Genomic DNA, 22,164 nt, shown 5'->3' on the forward strand with positions numbered 1-22,164 from the left:
CTATTGGTATTGTCTAAACGGGGGAGTAATAGATCAAATTAAAAACAGACGATGTTTACTTTCGACCATACAGATTCGCCCCAAAATAGAGAGAAATAGGTCCTGAAATTGTTCGCGCGGGAAACGCTGACAACACTTGCCATGTGATCATACAACGCGCATACTTATCTTATATTATTATAAACTCTGTAATATTGCCCAATAAAACATTTAAACCAAACAATTGATCCTTCGAGCCGGATCAAAATTTAATAACACAAGCTATAGTTAGAGAAAGCGGTTCTCCTTTTGCTAGCCCTATTATTTTGGTAAAAAAAGTGATAGAAGTGAAAGAATGTGTGTAGAATACACAGAAATTAAAAAAAAATTAAAAGTGACAAATATCCACTTCCTCTCATAGAATACCATATATATTCTCAGGTATGAATGGCTTTTATCAGATACCTATAATAGTTAAGTCTATCAAGTATTCTGCTTTTGCAACACCAGATGGACATTACGAATTTGTTGACATTATATCAAAATAAGTAAATGGCCACTTTATGTTAAAGGTTATGAATAAAATGGACAATATTTTAATAAAGTATGTCGGAAATGCTCGACACGCACTCGCTATTTTATTTTAAAATATTGCAAAACATGAATAAAAACTTGCATTCGGCATCAAGCAAGCAATATCTAAAGTTGTACAATAAATAAAATTCTTGTTGGTATACATAGACGACATTTTAATACCATTTAATAGTATTGAGCAAGGACTTGATTATTTAGAACAAACGAAGTCAGAACTGTTGGCGACGTAAGTCACCAGTTTAGATTCGATTTTATAAACATTCGCTATAGGAAAAATTTTAAAATAGACGCACATGTTGCATCCCGTTAAGAGAAAGCTTAGGGTGCAACGTCGGTTCATACCGCCTTGTTCAACGACTAGCGGGGTCCATTGAGGAAAAGGGAAAAAAGGACGCGCCGTTGTTAAAATAAAGAGAATTATCATAGCCTGTGGATTGCGGATGGCGATCCGATTCGCGGCCATGCCAAATGTTTCACAAAAGAGGCCCCCAAGGGTACCGTTTTGGGTAAAGTCGCAGCTTGTGTACCGATGTCCGGATAATAAGCACAAAAAAAGAAAATGCGTAATAAATTTAAATATTTTATATCGTATTAATTATAAGCATAGGAAATAAGTAACTTAAACGCCGCGCTTTGAGTCACGGGTAAAAAGTTTTGGATAAAATATTCTCTGTCAAAATGTTTTGTCACGAATGACTTGTTTTTTTTTATTTTTACAAATAAATGTTTATTAATCGAAGTAACATCGTTTTTTTTCTATAATATAATTAGTTCAACAGAAGTAGGCTGACTTCTGTTGAAATAATTATATTATCGTCACAACCCTACATCCTAAGCACCAAATACGGCCACGTAATTGCAGCACCTTTAATTTCACAATAAATTCAAAAGCAGGTTGTATCACTTGCATGTATTAAATGTAAATCTAACATTAGAGAAAACATTTCATCCTTCTGGGAAACTGAACGGGTTCCTAAATTATTAACTGAAAGAGAACCTGAACAGTTGATAGCATTTTCAGGGAATCTGTAAAGTTAAAAGGCAACAAGTTTAAGTTATGGCCGGATAGCGAAAGCGATCCCGTGGCGCCCACACAATGGCCAGGAGTGAACGGAGGGGTTTAGTGAGGTATGCCTCCACTCTGTGGGGAGAGTCCCACATAAATCTCGTGTCTGCCCCGAGGGACGGAGTATGCTTAATGCATTCCCCTTCGGAAAAAAAAGGCATACGACCGAATACCATCCTTTTGTAGTTGATGTACCGTGAGTTCGAGCGAAAAAGTTTGAATCATCACTCCTTGTGCGTACTGCAAGGGATTGGAACAAGTTTCCGGCGTCAATTTTTCCGTCCAAATAAGACGTGGGGACCTTCAAAAAAAGTGTACCATCTTTCGACTGCATAACTTTCTTCAGATGGGATCGTGGTCAAGCTAGCGAGCTTAAAATAAAAAAAAACAAAGGGATGGTCTTGTAGGAAAAAGGGGGACGAAGAGCCAAGTTAAAATAAGGAAAACGTATCGTATGCGCGTGGCTCTTTAGGGTAAAGCTAAAAGGCAACTGAGGCCGGAGAGAAAAGGGGAAATTGTCTATCAAGTCTATCATTCTAGAATAGCTAAGCTATATCTAAGCTACGGGGTCTACCAACCTATGAAATGAGTTGCACTCTTTAGGTGTGACAGTAGCCTTGGGGACTCCGTACTTGCGCGGATTTAGTGACCCGCGATCGACGCCACATTACATTATTATAAAATGCAGTGTTACTAACGTAGTAGAAACTAACAACTTTATAAGCTGGGCTTGAAATAAAGAACTATAACTGGGGAAAGTGACTGTAATAGTGTTATTTCGTCACCCTACAAGTGTAGATAAGAAAACGGCTTATTTGTAAAACTTGCATCTCCGCTCTTGGTAAATAAGAAGAAAAATATACAATTCACATCAATCGATCTTTAGTGTGTATACTGTTGAGTGCAAAATACAACCTCTTTGGCTGACAAGCAGTATGTGTACAGCCAAAGAGGTTGCATACTGGCCACCAAGGCATTTATCGTTGGTTAAAGAAAATATATAGAAAAAGAAGAATAAGAAGTCAAGATGTGATCCAGATAGTTTTGAGTTTTTTTGTATATATTTGTGTAAATAAGTTTTGAATAAAGGTGTGTTAGTTTGATAAAAAGTGTTTTGTATTTTTGGATGCCTCGCTGTCGGTAACAAGTTAAACATATACCGCGATTCGCGTAAACACACCTCAAAGTGCTACCCAGGCAGAGTGTTGCACACCACCGGCGCTCGTAAACTGAGGTACAGTGGGGGAAACTAGCAGTGCTTCGTCCTTTACAATTTGCGTTTTTGTATTCAAAAGTGAAAATGTTCCCTTAAATGTGGTATTACCTTGCTGGTTACCCTAAATGCCCGAATGTCAAAAAGCTGCCACAAGATCCTTGTGGAATTATACACGATAATGTGAATGTTATGTTGGTATAAGTGAAGTCACATCATATCATGTTGGTATCAATGACGGCACTTATTGTGGTTAACATCAACAATGGCACTTCATGCGCGGTTCAGACCTGACCAGTACAGTTGGTCAGTAGGGCAAGGATTGTATGTATATATATTCACTGGCGTTCACATTCAGAAAGTATTGTATGATTTCACTGGCGCCTGTTCGCGTTCACATAATGCTAATTGAATGCCATTCCAGTTTTCGTGCGCTACAGTTCAACTGTACTCGCCAAGTGTGAACCGGGAGTCGTGTTACGTTATCAGAATCGTCACTTCATGTTACGTTGGTATTAAGGACAGCACGTTGTTATGTTGGTAGTGGCGGCGTCAGTTCGCGTTGTACTAGTCTTGCGGCCAGACGATGCTCTCTATCCAGTCGAGGTAGCGCGCGAGGCGCGTGTAGACGCCGGGCACGGGCGAGCCGCAGCCGCGCCCGAATGACGTCACGCCCACCACGCGGAAGTGGCCGTCCGCCGCCGTCAGCGCCTGCAGCGGCCCGCCGGAGTCGCCCTGACCACACAAGACACTACATTATACATGTTTCAAATTATAACCTGAAAATCCTTTAAAACAGGTTACACGCTTTCGCCTGCGACTTCGTGCGCATGTAATTTTTTAAAAAAAAAAGCAGGCGATGGTTCTCCCAGACTACCTTCTACCTCAATGCAATATTTCATCCAGTTCGGTTCAGCAGTTTAGACTACCAACTCTAACAAACGTACATCTAAACTCTTACATTCATAATTAGATGGATGGATGTATGTGAAAGTTCGTTGGCTAAACTATTGACCAGAACTCGATGAAATTTAGCATGGAGGTAGAAAATAGTCTAGAAGAACAAAGAGGCCACTACTTTTTTTTATTCAGCGCAGACGAAGTCGTGGGCGACAACTAGTAAAGGATATTGGAACCTTGTGTCTTGTGAATTTGTAGCTGCTTTATTTGTATGCTTGAGTTTTTAAAATTTTTAAGGGTAGATAAGTTTTGTAGCATACTATTTTAGAGGACTTAGGGAAGGTGATGACAATGATGATGATGATGATGATGAGACAGTTCACCTGGCAGGTGTCGCGCAGTCCCTGCGGGTCGCCGGCGCAGAGTTGCTCCTCGGCGATACCGTCGGGCAGTTTGCGCCACATCGAGTAATTCTCGTTGCACTTCTCCCTCGCAACGATTGACACCTTCGCTTTTAGCAACATGTTGCTGCGGACGTTTCCTACAATTGTATTACATTCTATAGCCAATTTCATAGTTCATCATCAGTTTTAGCAATATAAGGACATATATTAATTATAAAACACGGCTTAACTCACGTGACAACCTCCGGTGTAGGCACCGATCGGTTTCGGACCGTTAAGTCGTGTTTTATAATTAATATGGTATAATATTTCATGAATTTTTTAATAAGTTAACCGTAAGAACCTGTTTAAGAGTAACAAAATAAATACAGATTTCAAATATATGTAAATAGAATTAAGTTATGAAAAATCGACGTTTTCCTGCAAGCCCCGTTTATTCCGCACAATGTCAGAAACGGCTGGGCCGATTTTGACGGGACTTTCATTGGAAGGTAGCTGACAAGAACGGGCATATTATAGGCTTTTTTTAAATCCCGATGAATTACACCTAAAAATATGATGATAGTAGTGTTAAACTGACTTGTGGTGCTGGTCTTCCCCCAGCCGGTGACGGTGAGGGCCGCGGTGGGGTCCTGCAGGCTGGAGTAGAGGCAGGCGGGGCTCAGCACCGAGGAGAACTCCACACGCCGCGACAATCTACAAACATCAACCTTACATTATAAATGCGAAAGTTTAAATGGATGGATGGATAGATGGATGGATGGATAAACATCCATCCATATAACAAATAAAAGTTAGAGTTTGTTGCCCAAACGGCACAACGGATTTCGATGAAATTTGGTGTTGACGTAGAGGATAGTCTTGAAGAACCCATAGGCTACTCACTTTCGTTTTTTTAAATCGCGGATAAAAGCTAGTACTAGATAGCTTACAAATGACGTCACTGTCAGATAAAGTAACAAAATCCGATAACCATGACATACTTTACATGTTGAATTGTTATTATACAATTAACAATAATTTGGTAGCACTGAGTGTAAAGATTTTATTACATTTATGAAATTTGTTATTACAATTACAAGAACGGAATATACCTTATGAGAGAGAGATCGTGGTATTTGAACCGCCTGGTGTAGTTAGGATGCAGAATGATCTCCGCGATGTCCACGTCGGAGGCGTTGTTGCGAACTGCACTGCCCAGTTCAACAACCCCCAGCCTCGCTATAGCAGGCTTTATTCTGGAGGAAACAATCACAATTACATTGCTGTGGATTTCATGCTTAAGGATTTGATTTAACATGGCAGTTGATAGCAAGACATACTGTTCCGACCCTCCGTAAGGACGAGAGCAAGTTGTATCGCTATGGATTTTAGTAGAGTAACACTTTATATTTAATGTTAATATGTGGTATCTAGAGCTGCCCAGGGCACTGGTCCGAAAGGAGACACAAAATCTGCGAATTGCAGTCTCACAATCACCTTTAAGCTCCCTCCAGTCGACAATTCTCGCCCTGGACTCTAGTAGAGCTAACCGGTTCTGCTTCTGTGTTATTATGGGTATAAAATGCATTTTTGTAGTAAAATTGGTATGCCGTGTTGTCATAAGATGTCGTGTCTTATAGTGTTAGCACCCTTCTCATGGGAGTCCCTAGGGGGCTATGTACAATCGGTCATCACCCCCCCTCCTAAATCATCGACTGGCGACACCCATCACCCTTTTTCCTTATACATTCAGAATTTTCGTATTGTTACACATTCCGTCTAAAAGTGTCAATTTAAATATGTGGCGTACGTATATACTTACTGGTCTATAGTATCGACGCAGTGAGCGGCAGTTAACACGAATCTGTCAGACAATAGCGTAGCCCCGCACATGAAGTTATACCCATCGCCTTCAGGGTAGCCGAGCGCAACCTGGAGTACACATTACTAAATTAGAAGATATTTGGAGTAAAATGCCGCTTGCATAATTATAAGCATTATTAAATGCTAAGATGTTAATTGCTTGAAGTAAGGCATGACGTGGTGGCAATTCCACGTTTTGTTTGATGAGTATGTGCGCCGGAGGCCCAATTTTAGTCCTCTTTCCTTTCACGCATTTCCAGTTCTCCTAAAATACAATTCCGGGTTCGTCTACCTCATTTAAACGTGAAAAAGTAAAAAAATGATGGAATGCTTTAGTAAACACAGTTTTGAATTACGTTTTAATGACATAACACAAATACTAAAATTATTTCACTACTTTATGTGTCATAATCGTCAGAATGCTTAATATATGACAAAACTTTAGCAGGAATTATCAACCGCATTCCTTTTGTCAATATTCTACAACAAACATTAGTGGAGGATTACGGGAATCTGTCACGGTTAGAATTAAAGGTCATCAATATTGTGGTTTTAACAAAAATTATTTGATGTTTTAAAGCTAATAATTTCAATCTAGACTAATGTTATAAAATGGAAAGATTTGTATTTTTGTACGTATTGAAATAACTCAAAAACTACTGGGTCGATTTCAAAAATTCTTTCACCATTAGAAAGGTATTTTCTGTGAGTAACATAGGCTATACTTATTATTTTTTAATTTCACGGGAACGAAGTCGCGAACAACAGCTAGTAAGAGATAAAATTTATTTTACCATATGAGGAAATTCCCCTAATGATGCTATCTCTCCTCCAATGATATGTAGATCCAATGGCGGGAGCAGGTTATCAGTTATTTTCTTGCATTCTGTTGAAAAAAAATCTCAAGTTACTTATCAAGTAAAATTCGGCACTATTACATAAATGTTGAAATGAATTGATGAAAATGATTTTATGGTAGACTAACTCGAAAACTTACGAGAAAAACTTGTATAGCTCGGAAGAGACGCTCCGCCAATCTAATACAAATTATGTTGATGCCGTTACGTATACTTTCCCACAAACTTTCGTGCTAGAACTCCAGTATTCTTATCTTTGATTCGATACATTAAAACAATTTAATACCGACGTTACCTTAATCCAGAGTGATAACCTACTATAAGATGGTAATACATTTTGAAATAAACCTCGAAATGAAAGAGAAAACGGATAGTATACAAGTCCGTAAAAGGAAGTTTACTTAGGCCTTGGGTAATGTTGGAAATTTGGAGTGTTTGTCGACCTAGACTTTTAGATGATTGGTGATATACAAGAATCAACACAATATGCTTGTATCAATAGAAAGAGTTTCAAGGGTCAGAATTTTAGGTTTAACAGATCTCCCTGAAATTTGGCATAGTCGTAGAATATAGTATAATTAAATTTTAATTTAATTTCACGCAGACAGCTCCGCAGGCGACGTCTAGTGAATAGATGATCTAATACAAAAGATTTTTATGTATTCAAACAAATTTTTAAAAGGTCGTGCATTAAAAAATTACAAGGCGGTGTATAACAAGTATTTCGGGTTTTCGAAGCAAGCAAAAATGTTCAAGTTTTAATTTAAAGTATATGCATAAAAGGTTATGAACTTTGTTATTGAATAAATTGTTTTAAATTTGTATTTGACAAAATAAATTATTGTATTAATAACATCAGTGGAACAAACAAAACAAGCGCAATATGTATTGAAATTTATAACGTTACATGCAAGGGCGGATCCAGCTTTGGTGCCGGGAGGGGGGGGTGGTCACATAGTCGTGGTCAAGTCAAGTGTTTGACAAAATATGTAAATACATTTTGTCAAGCCTGGATCCGCACTTGATTACATGAATTAAAAATTCACGCCATCGATACAAATATAACAGAGATAGAAGGAAAAAGTGTGAGCTTATTCGCTAAATTGCACGAGGGAATTCCATTTGTAAAAAATCGGCATACGGACACATATCCGTGAGTTGGTAATTCTAAAAGAGAAAGCAATAACACGTTTTCTACCTGTGTTTAACACGAATTATATTTTTTATAACTTAAAAAATCTGCGTCAGATTCCACATTCATAGAACATTTTTATTTATATAAAACTAAGTATTATAGACAACTTCCGCCTGCAACTACGTCAGATAGGAATTTATAAAAAATAGCCTATGTGTTCCTCCAGGCAATTCACAACACTGTGCCAAATTTCATCGAGATTCCGCAGTTTTATTCAGCAATCTCTAATAAACAACATTTCTTCCATCCATCTAAACTTTCGCATTTATAATATTAGCAATATCTCTTGAGTTATGCAGGATACACATGTTAGGTTTTGCACGACAGTTTTGCATAACCGAGCTACATAGTACATATCATGATACATAATCTAAGGTGTGTGACATACGTTGGACATACATGATTTTTATAACCAGAGAGTATAAGAATGAATATAAATGAACGTACCTAAATCCGCAATCCTCGTTGTTTTTGGATTAGTTTCTCCTGTAACAAAATAAATCTCTACCATTTTTTTGCATATATAGGATGTTCGAAAATAATTACAATAAAAGTTCTTCGTCAAACAACAAAGTAAAAAGCCAGAAATAAGAACACTTAATTATAGAACGCATTATTAAACAAATATGATCGTATATAAGTGCCATGTATTTAAACATCCTGTAACTAAATAAGTTTTCCTTAATACGTAACTTAAATTGACGTATTTGCGTAAAAAGTGCTCTAATGTTTTATATTAAGTTACGCCATTTTCGATTACGAATTGGATATTTTTTTTTAATAGATTAAGAGTATTCCAAGACGAAGGTTGTTGTTGCTCACGACGTCTTCCGCGTAAAATTAAAATATAGTTAAAAGTATAGGTTACTCACTGATAACTTAGCTTTTTATTGGTGAAAGAATTTTTGAAATCGGCCCAGTAGTTATTGACTTATTCCAAAGCATACAAAAATCCAAAAATACAAATCTTTCCTCTTTATAACATTAGTAAAGATATAGAAGTATAATATAGTAGAGACATACTGATATTATAATTTTAGAGATTGTCACAAATAATCTCGTATTTGTATCAGCATTAGAAGCAAGCAGTTAGAAGCCAGGGCGGGAAGCTAGTGTATACATATTCATAAACAAATTGTGACGTAAAGGCCCGAGATAAATTTATTGCTCGTTTAAATAAGAATGTATATGTCGTGGCACTTTCTACATATAATTACAATAAGCGTGTTAATACCCATGTCATGGGAAACACGTCGGAGTCATCGACAGTATTTTTTTTCCGAAGTACTGCTTGTAGGGATTTCCTTAAATTTTACCGCGATTTACCGGTTGTTTTCGTCGTTGACGTAGCAAATAACCGGAAACAACGTACGACATTTACGCCATATTTAACTAGTTGCAATCTTGACTAATTATTATCTGACGTCAGTAATTTATAAGCTATGAAATAAACTATTTTGACGCAATTTTTACCATTAAGTAAGGAATTTCAAGTTCGCATGATATTTATTTAAAGATCTTACTATTTATGAATTTAAATTTCGTTTATCAACATAATTGCATGAATTAACATAGATTTCTTTATTGCATTAAAAATCCAGATACACATGACATCATGTAACTACAATTATAGATAACTGCTTCTTGCATTTATTACATACATGTATAAAACAATACATATAAAATAATAATACTACAATACAAATTTGTAATAAATATAAATTATACTAGCTGTTGCTCATCCTTTTGTCTATGTGTAATTTAAAAATATAGCTTATATTACTCAGCGATAACATAGCTTACTAATGATTCTATACATACAAAAATTTTATACTAATGTTATAAAACGTAAATTGTAACTTTGTATGTATTGAAATAAATCAAAAACTACCAGGCCTATTACAAAGATTCTTTCACCATTAGAAATCTATATACATAATTTTGTAATATGTATTTTATTTATACGTAAAGTTTGGAATAATTCTTAAGCATTTAATATACTTACCATATCTATCAACAGGCTTTTGTGGGCAACATACAATCTCTGTGTCATCTTGGAACCCACATCTTTTGTACTTATGGTAATTCCTATGACGTATCTCACTGTAACAAAACACATTCAGAATGAAACATTTTAAAGTGTACTTGAAATTCTAATTACACTTTTTAAATAACATTTTTTTAGGAATACAGTAAAATATATGTTACACAAAAATTTTCAGAACATTTCAGTAATAAAAAGACTTAAGCAATAAATATTATATATTTATATAATTACTTTAAAATAAGGTAGCTACAGATATATGACTAAAAAAAACGAAATTAATAGTATTTTCCCTTTAAAAACTTACTTTATAGCGACAGGACAATCTGTAATCAGTGCGCATATCCCATCCTCATTGTCATTTGATAAGCATTTATCACCAACTAAAATTTATACAAGTTATTATTCTCAGTTTAGGAACTACACTTGTATCATGTAAATAAAAACACTTACCGTCACCAACAGCTATACAAAAACTAAATAATATACTGAATAGAACTAAACTATATAATTTGAACATTTTTATAAAGGTCATAAATTAGTTTAGCTAGATGTTATGTTGTCCTCCGTTCCAATCAAACTAATAACTACTAGCTCGTCTGCAAATCGTGATGTAAAACCGGTTCGCACTTTTCCTTCCTTGATCTTTACTCACGAAAATAAATAATGAACGTTTTATTAGTACTGGTTTATATAAAACATACTTGTTATAAACTAAATCTATAAAACCAAATAAAATCGCACTCGTGTACACAGGCAATCAAACTAAACAATTAATTCAAACGCATTATCCTTAAATACTGAACAAGAAAAATGTTATAGTTATAATTTTTTTATTTGTTTTTAAATGTGACAATGACAAGCAATATAATTATGACAATGTCAACTGACAAAGACAAGAGCAATTGTCAAATGTGTAGCACAGATCATAAAATATTCTAATTAATAAAGGGGAAATAGAGAAATTCAAAATTATCCTAGTAGCTAATTCATTTTTCTCACAATAGAAACAAATGTAGTCATAGTAAGTATTATCAATAAAACAATTATAAAACATGGTCCTACATACATGCTTAATCTTTGGATTTGTGGTTAGCTCCTTTCGCAAAAACTGCTCTGTGTTCCCTTCACAATATCTGACAACTTCACATTTCACAACAGTTCGGTTCGGTCCGTTTCGTGCGTGTTGTAGTTACGGAAGGGAGTTTATATGTTTAAAATATTTGTACTATGAAGTATGAAATATTAATGATTTATCAGTACATGAACGAATAGAATTTTTTTCTATCTAAACGTTTTTTAAAAACATCCGAACAATGGAGAAAAGTTGACTTCAGTGATCAGTTTGATAAGTAGTTATGTGCTGATTGTAATGAACGAGACATAAACAAGGACATTATAGTGTTGAATAAAATTGTGTTATAATTCAAAATGACCTCTCCTGGCTCAACGAATGCTCGACTTGCAATGCATTCGACAATAACTAGTCAGGTAGGTCCAGAATTTGCAATGGCAGCTAATGTGTCGCCTCCTCAAAATTTCGCTGTGCATGCGTCCGCGCATGGTGCTGCGAATTGCAGTGAGTCCTCCTCGGAATCTCGTTCACCAGAACTGCCATTAGTAAAGGCAAGCGACCGGGAATCGCGCATTATAGCTGAGAAACACCGCAGGAGCCAATATAAAGCAGAAATTGAGTGTATTTATTCTCTTCTCAGTGATATCATACCTACACAAAGAAAATTAGACAAAACAAGCATTCTAAGACTAGCAGCTGACAAGCTTCGAAATGAACATGTTTTTGGGAACACTGTGAAATGCGATCACCTTGAAACATGGTCCCCAGCCATTCTAAAGTGTTTTGATCTCTTCGGTGGATTTATGATTGCTGTAACTTGTCGTGGTCGAATTTTCATAGTATCTCCTAACATTCAAGAGAAACTGGGTTATTGCCATATAGACTTATTAGGACAAGACATTTACAAGTATATCCACAATGAGGACAAGGATATATTGAGGTTCCACATATACCCTCCAGAACTGCAATCCGGGTTTGATGATAATTTACTGAAACAGCAACATAATTTTAAAATTCGTTTTTTGAGAGCCGGAGCAAAGTCTGACCTGCCAAGATATGAACAGTGCCATATTAATGGTACACACAGACGATCAGACAAAGCAACAGCTAATGGAATTCAAGATAAACAAATAATTAGACGGCAAAGAGTTAGGCATAACCGTACATTTACCTCTAGCGGAAATGATTTTGTTTTTATTGGAATGGTACATGTACTTTCCAATGTGAGACCAGTTTGTTTGGTATCACCTACTGCATATTCTGAGTACAAGACTAGACATTTGATTGATGGACGCATAGTGGAATGTGACCAAAGTATATCACTTGCCGCTGGTTACATGACGGAAGAAGTTACTGGCACATCTGCTTTTATATTTATGCATAAAGATGATGTGCGTTGGGTAATATGTGTCCTGCGGCAAATGTATGATCAAAGCAGAGAATACGGCGAGTCTTATTATAGGCTCATAACTCGTTCTGGTCACTTCATTTATATGAGAACACGTGGATTTTTAGAAATAGACCCAAACACTAAAAAGGTGCAAAGTTTTGTTTGTATCAATCGAGTCATCAGCCAAGAATACGGACGGAAGATGATGGAGGAAATGAAAAGGAAATATTCTGTTATAGTAGATATGGAAAATCAAAGTGAGAGAGTGTCATGTGTTGATGAGGCACCGGTGGAGCATCCAAAGCACTTGGAGCGCATTGTGATGCATCTAGTTGAGCCCCCCGCAAGTGAGAATATTGATGAGTTGAAATTAGTTCCACCATCAAAAGAAAACATCATATCTGCTATTAAAAATAGCGAGAAAGTTGTCCAAGAGACTGGTATAAGGTTTGATACGAGAAAAAGGAAAAAATCTGACCATGATGATGAAGAAGTGCTGAAAAGACACAGTTTAGTGTGAAAAGTTTAAAATAAGTTTTATTGTAATATGTGTACCTTGAACTATATGAAATAGGAAAGACAATGGGTGTTCCATGTTGTGTTCTTATGTGTCCTTTTTAGAACTATGTGTATTGGCAACTACAAAGTATGTGCTGTACATTACCATTGGTTTTTGCTACTTAAACATCCATACGAAAACTTCTCAGATTTATGAGAATAAATGAGCACGATAATGTTTTTGTATGAATGCTTTGGTTGTGGAAACTGAAAGTTATAAGTACTCTAATCTAATTCTAGCTAGCTTAGACATTTTATAGGATGTTGAATGAACTATTATTAAATGTATGTGCAATTCTCAGCAATTATTTAATGTGGTGTTATTCCCTAGCACATGTGAGGGTCCATTTTTGTAATCCAACTTTGTATTGTACAATTTATTGCAACGCAGATGTCATGAATGTACTAACCACCTTATTCATCCTTGACTATGAGGATGTGTAATTTTGCCAGATAATGGAATGTAAGTCTGAAAACTGTGGTATTTTTTTTAAAGTAATTTACATAATACTGACTTAAAGAGTATTTTTCTACTGTAGATTGTGTAAAATAAATTCACATTAAAAGCGACCAGTTGCAAGGTTATCAAATGTTTTACAATCCAGATATTATTCAGGGGATATTAGTAATTTGCTAGCAATCAGATTTTTGTTATTGCATTATTTTTGCTTATAACTGGTTTAGCCTAAGGGCTTTTAAATTGATTGGTTGAATTAATTAAATATGTTTATGATTTTATATTTTTTAATTGAATTAACTGCTATCCAACATCCAACTAACACATCTTATTATGCAATTGCAACAAGCCTATGCTGAACACACAAGTCTATTAATGTTTTGGCAAAGAAGGCAGTATCTTATCAATTGTTTCCTAATTTCAATTAAATATTGATTCTAAATGCAATATTATGCCAATAAAAATATTAATGTCAAACCACAGTAGCAAACTAAAATAATATCTAATAAAAGAAGTTTTTATCTATTTCATTACTTTTGAGTTCATAAGGAACAAATAAAAAAAAACCTTTAATTATATGCCATCCATCATAGAGTGGGTAAACATACAATCATCACATTAATTATGTTAAATATAATTATTTTCTAAATGACTATGTGCACCAACACACATCTTTGAGTACATAAGATTACAAGTATAAACACAGTTGCAATATATTAATACTTCATATATGTATCTGTATTGATAGAATGAGTACAAATACTTTATTTTACGTTCAGATATTTTTCTTAAATACATGAGCAGTTTTGAAATACTCGTATTTTATCGTTGGGTCCAGTTGTTGGGATGTTTTTAATGAAATTATACTAATAACAAAATGTCCTATTATTGTGCCAAACCCCTATTAGTGTTTTACGCATAATGTACACTTGTTATATCATTTGTGGGTTACACGTAAATATTAGAAACGCAGTTATAACGTTAAAGATTAACGACGTATTAGACAACGATATGTAGAATCATAAACTTAAAAAAAATTGAGTTTAATTTACCATTTAATTTGAAATCAAAAGCTTGAAGATGAAAGGGAAAGACAAATGATTTACTATGCAAAGAATTTTCGATGAAATTAAAGTAATCGGTGGTGTAACAAGGCGAGTCGTCGGTACTGAACGTGTTAATAATCACCAGATCTAATATTTAAATGTATGTTATCTCTACGATAGTGTATACTGTGTAAGTGCAAACACCACCGTTAGGCGTCGCGCGGCGCGGCGTCGCTATACACGGCTGTTACCTCGATAATCACTGCCATAGTTCGCTGCCGCCGCCGCCGCCGTCTATTGCGGTAGGTCGTCTATTGTGCGTGATTCACGAAACGTTTTGGGAATTCCATAATGGCAACGCTTCTTAACGTTCTGTTTACACCCAAAATTGTAACGTTCACTTTTGTTTTCTGTCAGCCATTTTTCACAATTACCCTTATTTTTATAAAGTTTAGACGTGTGTTTTAAATGGCCAGTAATACAGACTATAAATAGTCTATAAAAATCTGCTTATTACTGGCCATTAATAATTTAGCATGTGAAAAATCATTTCATTGGTAGGTGGTAGGATTTTTATTTATACGTCCAATTTGTCCGTTCCTTGTTTAAAATTATACTAAGTTTTACACGTAAATAATATGCACAATGTAAAAGGCTAACTTGGGTGGTGTCCAAATTAAATTCTTGGGATTGTGAATAGGAATTTCAACCGTCTATGAATCAAGATTCCATCGAATGCAGTTTGCGCTGGTTTACTGGATGAGAGCGGTAAAAAAAAACGATTTTTACCTTTTACTACGGAGTCCTAGATTTATTAACTTTCTTTGTGTAATACGGTGTGTTCAAGGGTTAGAGATTGTCTAGAAGGGACATATCCTGGTAACAGTTTACTCCACAGGGTAACTAGTGTAGAGGAGAGATCTATATCAAGACAAATCTAGATATTCAGAGATTTATAAAAACCAACGTAGACTTGGTTATTTGTATGAAATAATTTTAAATTAATAATGAAAGAAAAATGGATTTATTAGTGCCACGTGAAACACTGGTTTTAGTACTATACATTGACTAAAGACGCGTAATTATTCTTGACGTATAGCTGGCTAATTACTTTTTCCCTTCTTTGTTTTTTCACTTGAAGCTTCTTTCAGAACATCGATTGCCTAGACTACGACACCTGTTTGATTTTAAACAAAGATCAATCACAAAGATTAAAATTCAATGGAAGAAGATTCAATAGAAAGATGTTAGCAGGGTATTAGTATAACACGTAACGTGTTTGTGACGAAGGTGTTGGGATCGGTTTATAATCTGTGGACAGATTAGTGAAAAACAAAATAAATCTTGCCAGATGTTTTTAATTGGAATTGGCAAAATTAATATGACGTAATTATTGTGCCGTATGTATATAAATTATGCTTGGAAATTATTAAGTATTTATAAAATTAATTATACTGCGTTAATTGATGTAGCTTTTTGGTGTCATCTTTGTTTAGTTTTTGATTCTTTAATAAATAATTTCGAGTTCTTATAATGAACCTCTAACAGTTGCTGTACAATGTTTTTATAATTCAATGAAATCGTATCGTATATTTTATACAATACAAATTCGTTACTAGTTTTCTTGGCAATATTTTAGTAAAAAAATATATGATTGTTGTTGGTTTGTTTGTATTGTTTTCGGTCATGTTATATTTAAATATTAATTTCTATTTGGCTAATCTCGAATTTAATTTATGTAGTTCTAAAATGTTAAGTTTACTTTACTTTTGACTGCTGTGGGTTTTTACACTGATAATTATGTTGTATAAAATATGATATTTGCATCACAGCGTAATGATAAATAGAAACCTCTGTGACAATTTACTTTGAAACATAGCATCTTATTTTTCTCGAAGCATATCGATGGGACGTTTAAATCGAATGATGATAGATTATACGTTATTAGCAGACGTATGAATTACATGTAACATCGATTTTTTTGATTGGTGGAACGACAATGAATTATTAATTTCGATTACTGTATCGTCAAAAAGATTTAAAATATTGAATCGTATTCACGTAGAATAAGCTTTTTTTTATCTTGTGTAGATACAGCCATAGCGTTAATATTAAGTCAGTGTTGCCAGTTGCACAGACCTTATTCGGTTATATTGACAAAGACTGCTATTATAAACTTCATTTTAATTGTTTTGTGGTATAACTTCTTCATCTTATTGTTATTGTTGCATTAGATTTAATTTAAATTGCGTGATCTATGCATTGGAAATAGAAAAATTTAAACATTATTATAAATGTTGTTGATGTTAAGATTAAGTGTTTTAGTAATTTTTATGTTGTCGGCGACCTTTTTTAAGTAAAATTTGTGGTTTAATGATAACAACATTGTTCGGGGACAAATTCTTTTAATATTTTTAACGGGTCCAGTTTGTAGCTTTCTTTTATTTCTATTCTAGTATTTATAGATTTTTGTCAAAATAATTTTGTATTAGTGGTGGTTTTTTATAAGGCCAAAACTTTTAATCGGAATTGTAATGATCTAATAGATATATATTCATCTGTGTTGCTTAATTCTCAATTAATTGTACATAAACCCTTACTTAATATACGACTTTACACTTGTAGATAAAGTGGTAAAGTAAGGTTGTGATGTTCTCAATGTGAATGAAATTTTTGTAAAATATAATCGGCGGTTTTAACACATTTACTGCGGCAAGTAAAATAATAATTCTTCATCTGGTGCGGCGGCGGGCCTAAATGCGCCTCCAATATTTCCGCCAGTGCGTAGCAGGTCTTTTTAGACCCACCAGTAGGATAGATTAAATTGCTATAACTTTGTGGAAACACAATGTATACATTTTATGTAATGTAATATATGCACCTGAGGTAATCCTTTTGCACTATCGAGAAGGACATAGTTTTCTTCGTCCGCACCAGCTTAAGTAACGCGGTAGGCCGATTTCGGCCTGTTACGCACTGAACGTGTTAAAGGCGTGGAACGAATGTATAATTCAAGCATATTAATTGTAAGATTTTAGTGTGTTGTTAAACACATTTTTTTTACAATCTGTGTAGTAAAATCGGCTACAATTGTATATCGTAATAATTGCATGTTGCATTGATATTATATTGATGTATAATAAAATGGTAAATAACACAATAATTGTTTTATTGATTAATAGAAGTAAGAAATATAAATGTTACGAGTTTTGCATGGTTTTCGATTGCAACAGGCTATCTAAAAGTTGTGTACAGTCAGCAACATAAATATGATTTATTATTTATTATTATTAAATCAACAAAACTCTTACAGACTTTTGCTTTCAAAAACATTTATCCACGTAGGTATTCAGACCATGCGAATGGGTTAGTGAATTTACACATTTAAAATCGAAGGCGTATAAGTATCTTTGTAAGTATTTACATACTAGATTTCGCCCGCGACTACGTCTGCGTGAAATAATAATAATGCAAAAGAAAGCAAGCAGCCTATGTGTTCTTCCAGACTATGTTCTACATTGCCAAAATTCATCGAGATCGGTTTAGGCTACAGACCCTCACAAACATCCATGCATCCAAACTTTCACATTATAATATTAGTAAGATTAATCCGGCTGACTATAAATTCTTCTGAATTTAAGAGTGGTAGTGCCCGCTTTAACATCTTAGCACGAATGGGCCGGCACGCCCGGTGTAATACCACGACCACACAGAAGACAGACGTGAAATGGAAGCAATTCCGTGTTTCGTCTGATGAGTGTGGTGCCGGAGGCCTAATTTAAGTCCCTTTGTCTTTACCACCCTTTTCTTATAAAAAGAGGTTGGGAAGAGGAAGTGGATTTGACGGCGGAGGAGATGCATAGGAAGGGGAAATATCCTCTTTATGTGCGTCTCCTCCTCCGTCGTATAAGGGTAGGCAACGCATCTGCAATTGCGGATGTCTATGGGCAGCGGTCGCTTCGCCATTTTGGCGGTTTCAGGTGGCCGCTTGCTCGTTTGCCACCTTATGTTATAAAAAAAAAAAAGTTAAAAAACGTAAATTAAAGAGTTGTTCCTAAGATACAAATCGAAAAGGGAGAAGAGGACATATCTTTGTATAGCATTGTGGAGTCCTGTCAATAGTTGACAACAATGAAGTAAGTAGTATCTCTAATATTTTGTTGCGCCTACGTTTCTACTACCTAGGAATATTTACTGCGCAGTAACAGTCGTGACTTAGTATTACAAACTTAATTTTATGTTTTACTAGTATAACACAAACTATTTTCTTTCAATAATAAAAATTATATTGTTCTGTCTGTACCGCTTTTAGCGCAGCTCTCTAGGTGCGACTTCTGTGCCTTCTTTTTAGCACTTTGGGAGGGAGGAAGGGGGGTTAAATCAGCGTTGTGTGAGACTATAATTCGTTGATCTGTGACGCCCCTTTAAGTCGCCCAGGGCGGCCCAATCGCGCCCTACTTTAACGCCGGCCCTGCATCAACTTGAGGTGGAGCTTGCTATCAATATTTCGTTGACTCGCTAATTAATGTTATAAAAAACCGGATTATTGTACTCATATAAACTTGATATATTTTCAAAGATATGATTTGCTAATATTAATCTTATAGTAAATCAGAGTTGACCTTTATTTATCTATATTAACTATACTAATATAATAAAGCGTTAACACACACTACTTCGTGGCGTAGGATGTCAGTAATCACAGTATATTTTTAAATAATTCTATGATTAATAAAAAGCCCTACACTTACAACACGGCTATATTTGCACGCTATTGAACTTAGAAGGTAAATAAATTAGAAAAAAAACCATCTGGGAAAGGGACCTTAAACTACAAGTTGCCAACATCAGGTTGCCAAGGTTTGTCATATCATTTTGACATTTGCAATGTATAATTTGACAATAAAATACAATTTTCATAATTTCACGCGGGTGAAGCCGCACGGGAACAGCTAGTTATTCTTATAACTGGACTTAGCGCTCAATCAATGATAGAATTTTCTAAATCTTCGTGTTCATGGAACAAAATATACAATCGAACAATATTTCCGGGCTTAAAATTACCTAATACAAAAAATACTTTGTCATCCTCGGTAATGTTTCAATGTTTTGGCAACAAAAAAATTGTAATTTTTTTCTTGTTGTACGTCTTTTGCTTTTATTCACATTTTGTTTTTTTTTCTATATATCATAGACGCATCAAAATGTTTCTCTTGTAAGAAACAGAACGTCTTCCATATTTTTGTTGTTAAATACTTTTATGTTACTGTTAATTGCGTAACTAAAATTGAACGTATGTTCAACTTTAACCTCATGTGTAAAAACCTATGTAGTATAGAGATTTCATAAGTAGCGATTTTCTTTAAAAATATTTAATGATTTAGACCAATTAGAAACAAGTCTACAGTAACAAAGAGATTGGCAAAAAACTACCTCCTATTGTTTGAAGTTGCAGACTCAAACTAACTACCATACAATAGATAAAACTAAAGAGTATGACATATGTGTGAATCGTAAATTGCTATTTGCTATCTCATTTTTTCATAAAGAATAAGCGGGATGGCAATATGTTTCTGCATAGCTGTTTCAGTAGTGAAAACTAAACATGAAGTTGTTAATCTTTGCCGTTTTAAGTACGGTGCCATCTTTAAAGGTCTTGTTGACGTACGCTCTCTGATCAAGGTCGAACAGATTATAAATTATTCGCAATTCAAAGATTTGAAACCCTTTAAGTAATTATCAGAGAACAATAATAGAAGATTGTTTTGAAGACAGAACAATATTTTATTTTAATTAATTTAATAATTACATTACATGTAATAGAAATATCAAATGCAACATTTACTAAATGTTAATTTATAATTGCAAGTACAACGAGTATTTTTAAAATTGTCAGCATTGAAAACATGTTTCTTGTTTATTTTTCTATGTCAAAGATTTAATTATATTGCTTTGGAATTCAATGTTATGAACTGGTTAGTAATCAGATATCTGAATCCTATTAACTATAGTTGTTGACATTTATGTTTTCAAAAATAACGTTTATATTATATTTATTCATCCAATTTGCGCATAGTACCGGTTTTGTGATTTCTACAGCGCTCCCTTTTTACCATGCTTGGGATTGAGAAGGGATTTAACAGGCATATATATGACTTTCTGTCCACTGTCCACTGTCCCTATGGCCTAAATGTTAGTCGCGTTGTAGATCTTTAGATTCTAGATTTCGCTTTGCTGTCGTGACTTTCTGTATTTAAAAATAGTTCCATCACTAAATATACTTATTGTTAGCACGTATAGCTTGCATTGTTTTGCAATCGGTAATTAATTGCGTTACATGATCAAGCGAACTTCTCTATTGTATTGTATTTGCATAGTACAAAGTCAAGGCGTTAGTTATTCATATAGGTACTACGTATAGCTATATAAAAATGACCTCGATTGCAATGTAATAACACATCGATGATTTTAATGGTATTTATTAGCTGTAATTACAGGTGTGTATCTAACTATAAATTGCAAGTTAAATACTTTAAAACCCGGCGCTCTTCGAATTTGTCAAGCAGTTTAGGTCCCAAAAGGTCGCAAATAAACGTATTCACAGTCCAAGGGGCAAAAACATGAGGAATTCACAGTAGTTAACAATGAATCAGTATTTCTACATGGTTCGTTGGAATTGTAGTTACATCAGAGCGGCCTCGCGCTGCCAGCGTCGAATGGTGAGGCGCGGTCAGGGACACGGCCATGACCACGGTCAATGGCGCTTCAAGGTGCCCGCCAAAATGAATCAGTGTTGCCAGTGCATAACGTTATTTTCGTTTTCCCCAATGCAATGTTTACCATTAAACTTATGCAAATTCGGAAGGGTGAAATTAAGATTTAAAATATAATTTTTGACCACAGACATTATAAGTGTTGTAAGTTGTAGCTTGAATTCTCCTCAGATAATTAGTTACAATCGAGCCCTGATTAGTGCCTGTTCCCTTCTTTCCTTAGAAACAAGATTCTCGGAAGGTCCCGCAAAAAATTATTCTACCCTATCCTGTCCTTGACGATTCAAGATACCACGTTAAGGGTTTCCATGTCGCTTCATTCATGTGTATACGAAGAATTTCATTTCTATTCCAAATTCCAACAAAAGGCACTAACGCGTGACTGCTATAATCTAACACGTAGAGCAACGAACTCAAATTTTTGGATGTCTGACAACTGTATGTTAAACATAGCAAAGATCGACCAATAATTTGTTTTTTTTTTTAAATTGCAGCGCTACTAAACTAAAACATTTTTATGCTCAATCGAGTTCGATTATATATATATATTATATATATTAACCTAGTTAGGTTAACTTACATACCACACTGTTCCATTTTAAGTTAAAAAATAAGAGATGCAATTATCATCAAATTAAATACTGAAACATAGATGTATATGATAAAAATGTATACGAGTAAAGTATAGTATGGATCACATGACTCCAATCTTAGCGATACATTTGTTTTTTGTCGCTCAATTCAAATGCACAATCTTCAGTGGCCAAC

General features: G+C 34.7%; 2 protein-coding genes across 2 annotated transcripts; one reads left to right on the forward strand and one right to left on the reverse strand.

The window, feature by feature from the left end:
- Positions 1-1,295: 1,295 nt before the first annotated feature.
- On the reverse strand, positions 1,296-16,724 carry LOC106107535 (trypsin-1-like). The gene is made up of 11 exons (XM_013288410.1): positions 16,719-16,724; positions 14,875-14,917; positions 10,405-10,480; positions 10,059-10,156; positions 8,501-8,539; positions 6,796-6,887; positions 5,961-6,070; positions 5,251-5,394; positions 4,737-4,852; positions 4,136-4,293; positions 1,296-3,587 (listed from the first exon to the last, which is right to left on the reverse strand). Exons 1-11 carry the CDS (start codon positions 16,722-16,724, stop codon positions 3,420-3,422), a joined length of 1,050 nt encoding a protein of 349 aa, XP_013143864.1. The 3' UTR covers positions 1,296-3,419.
- LOC106107587 (circadian locomoter output cycles protein kaput-like) lies at positions 11,215-13,858 on the forward strand. Its single transcript, XM_013288471.1, has one exon. It carries the CDS (start codon positions 11,529-11,531, stop codon positions 13,080-13,082), a length of 1,554 nt encoding a protein of 517 aa, XP_013143925.1. The 5' UTR covers positions 11,215-11,528; the 3' UTR covers positions 13,083-13,858.
- Positions 16,725-22,164: the final 5,440 nt, after the last annotated feature.

The sequence above is a fragment of the Papilio polytes genome, unplaced genomic scaffold (genome assembly GCF_000836215.1).
Source record: "Papilio polytes unplaced genomic scaffold, Ppol_1.0 DF821956.1, whole genome shotgun sequence".
NCBI classification, from domain to species: domain Eukaryota; kingdom Metazoa; phylum Arthropoda; class Insecta; order Lepidoptera; family Papilionidae; genus Papilio; species Papilio polytes.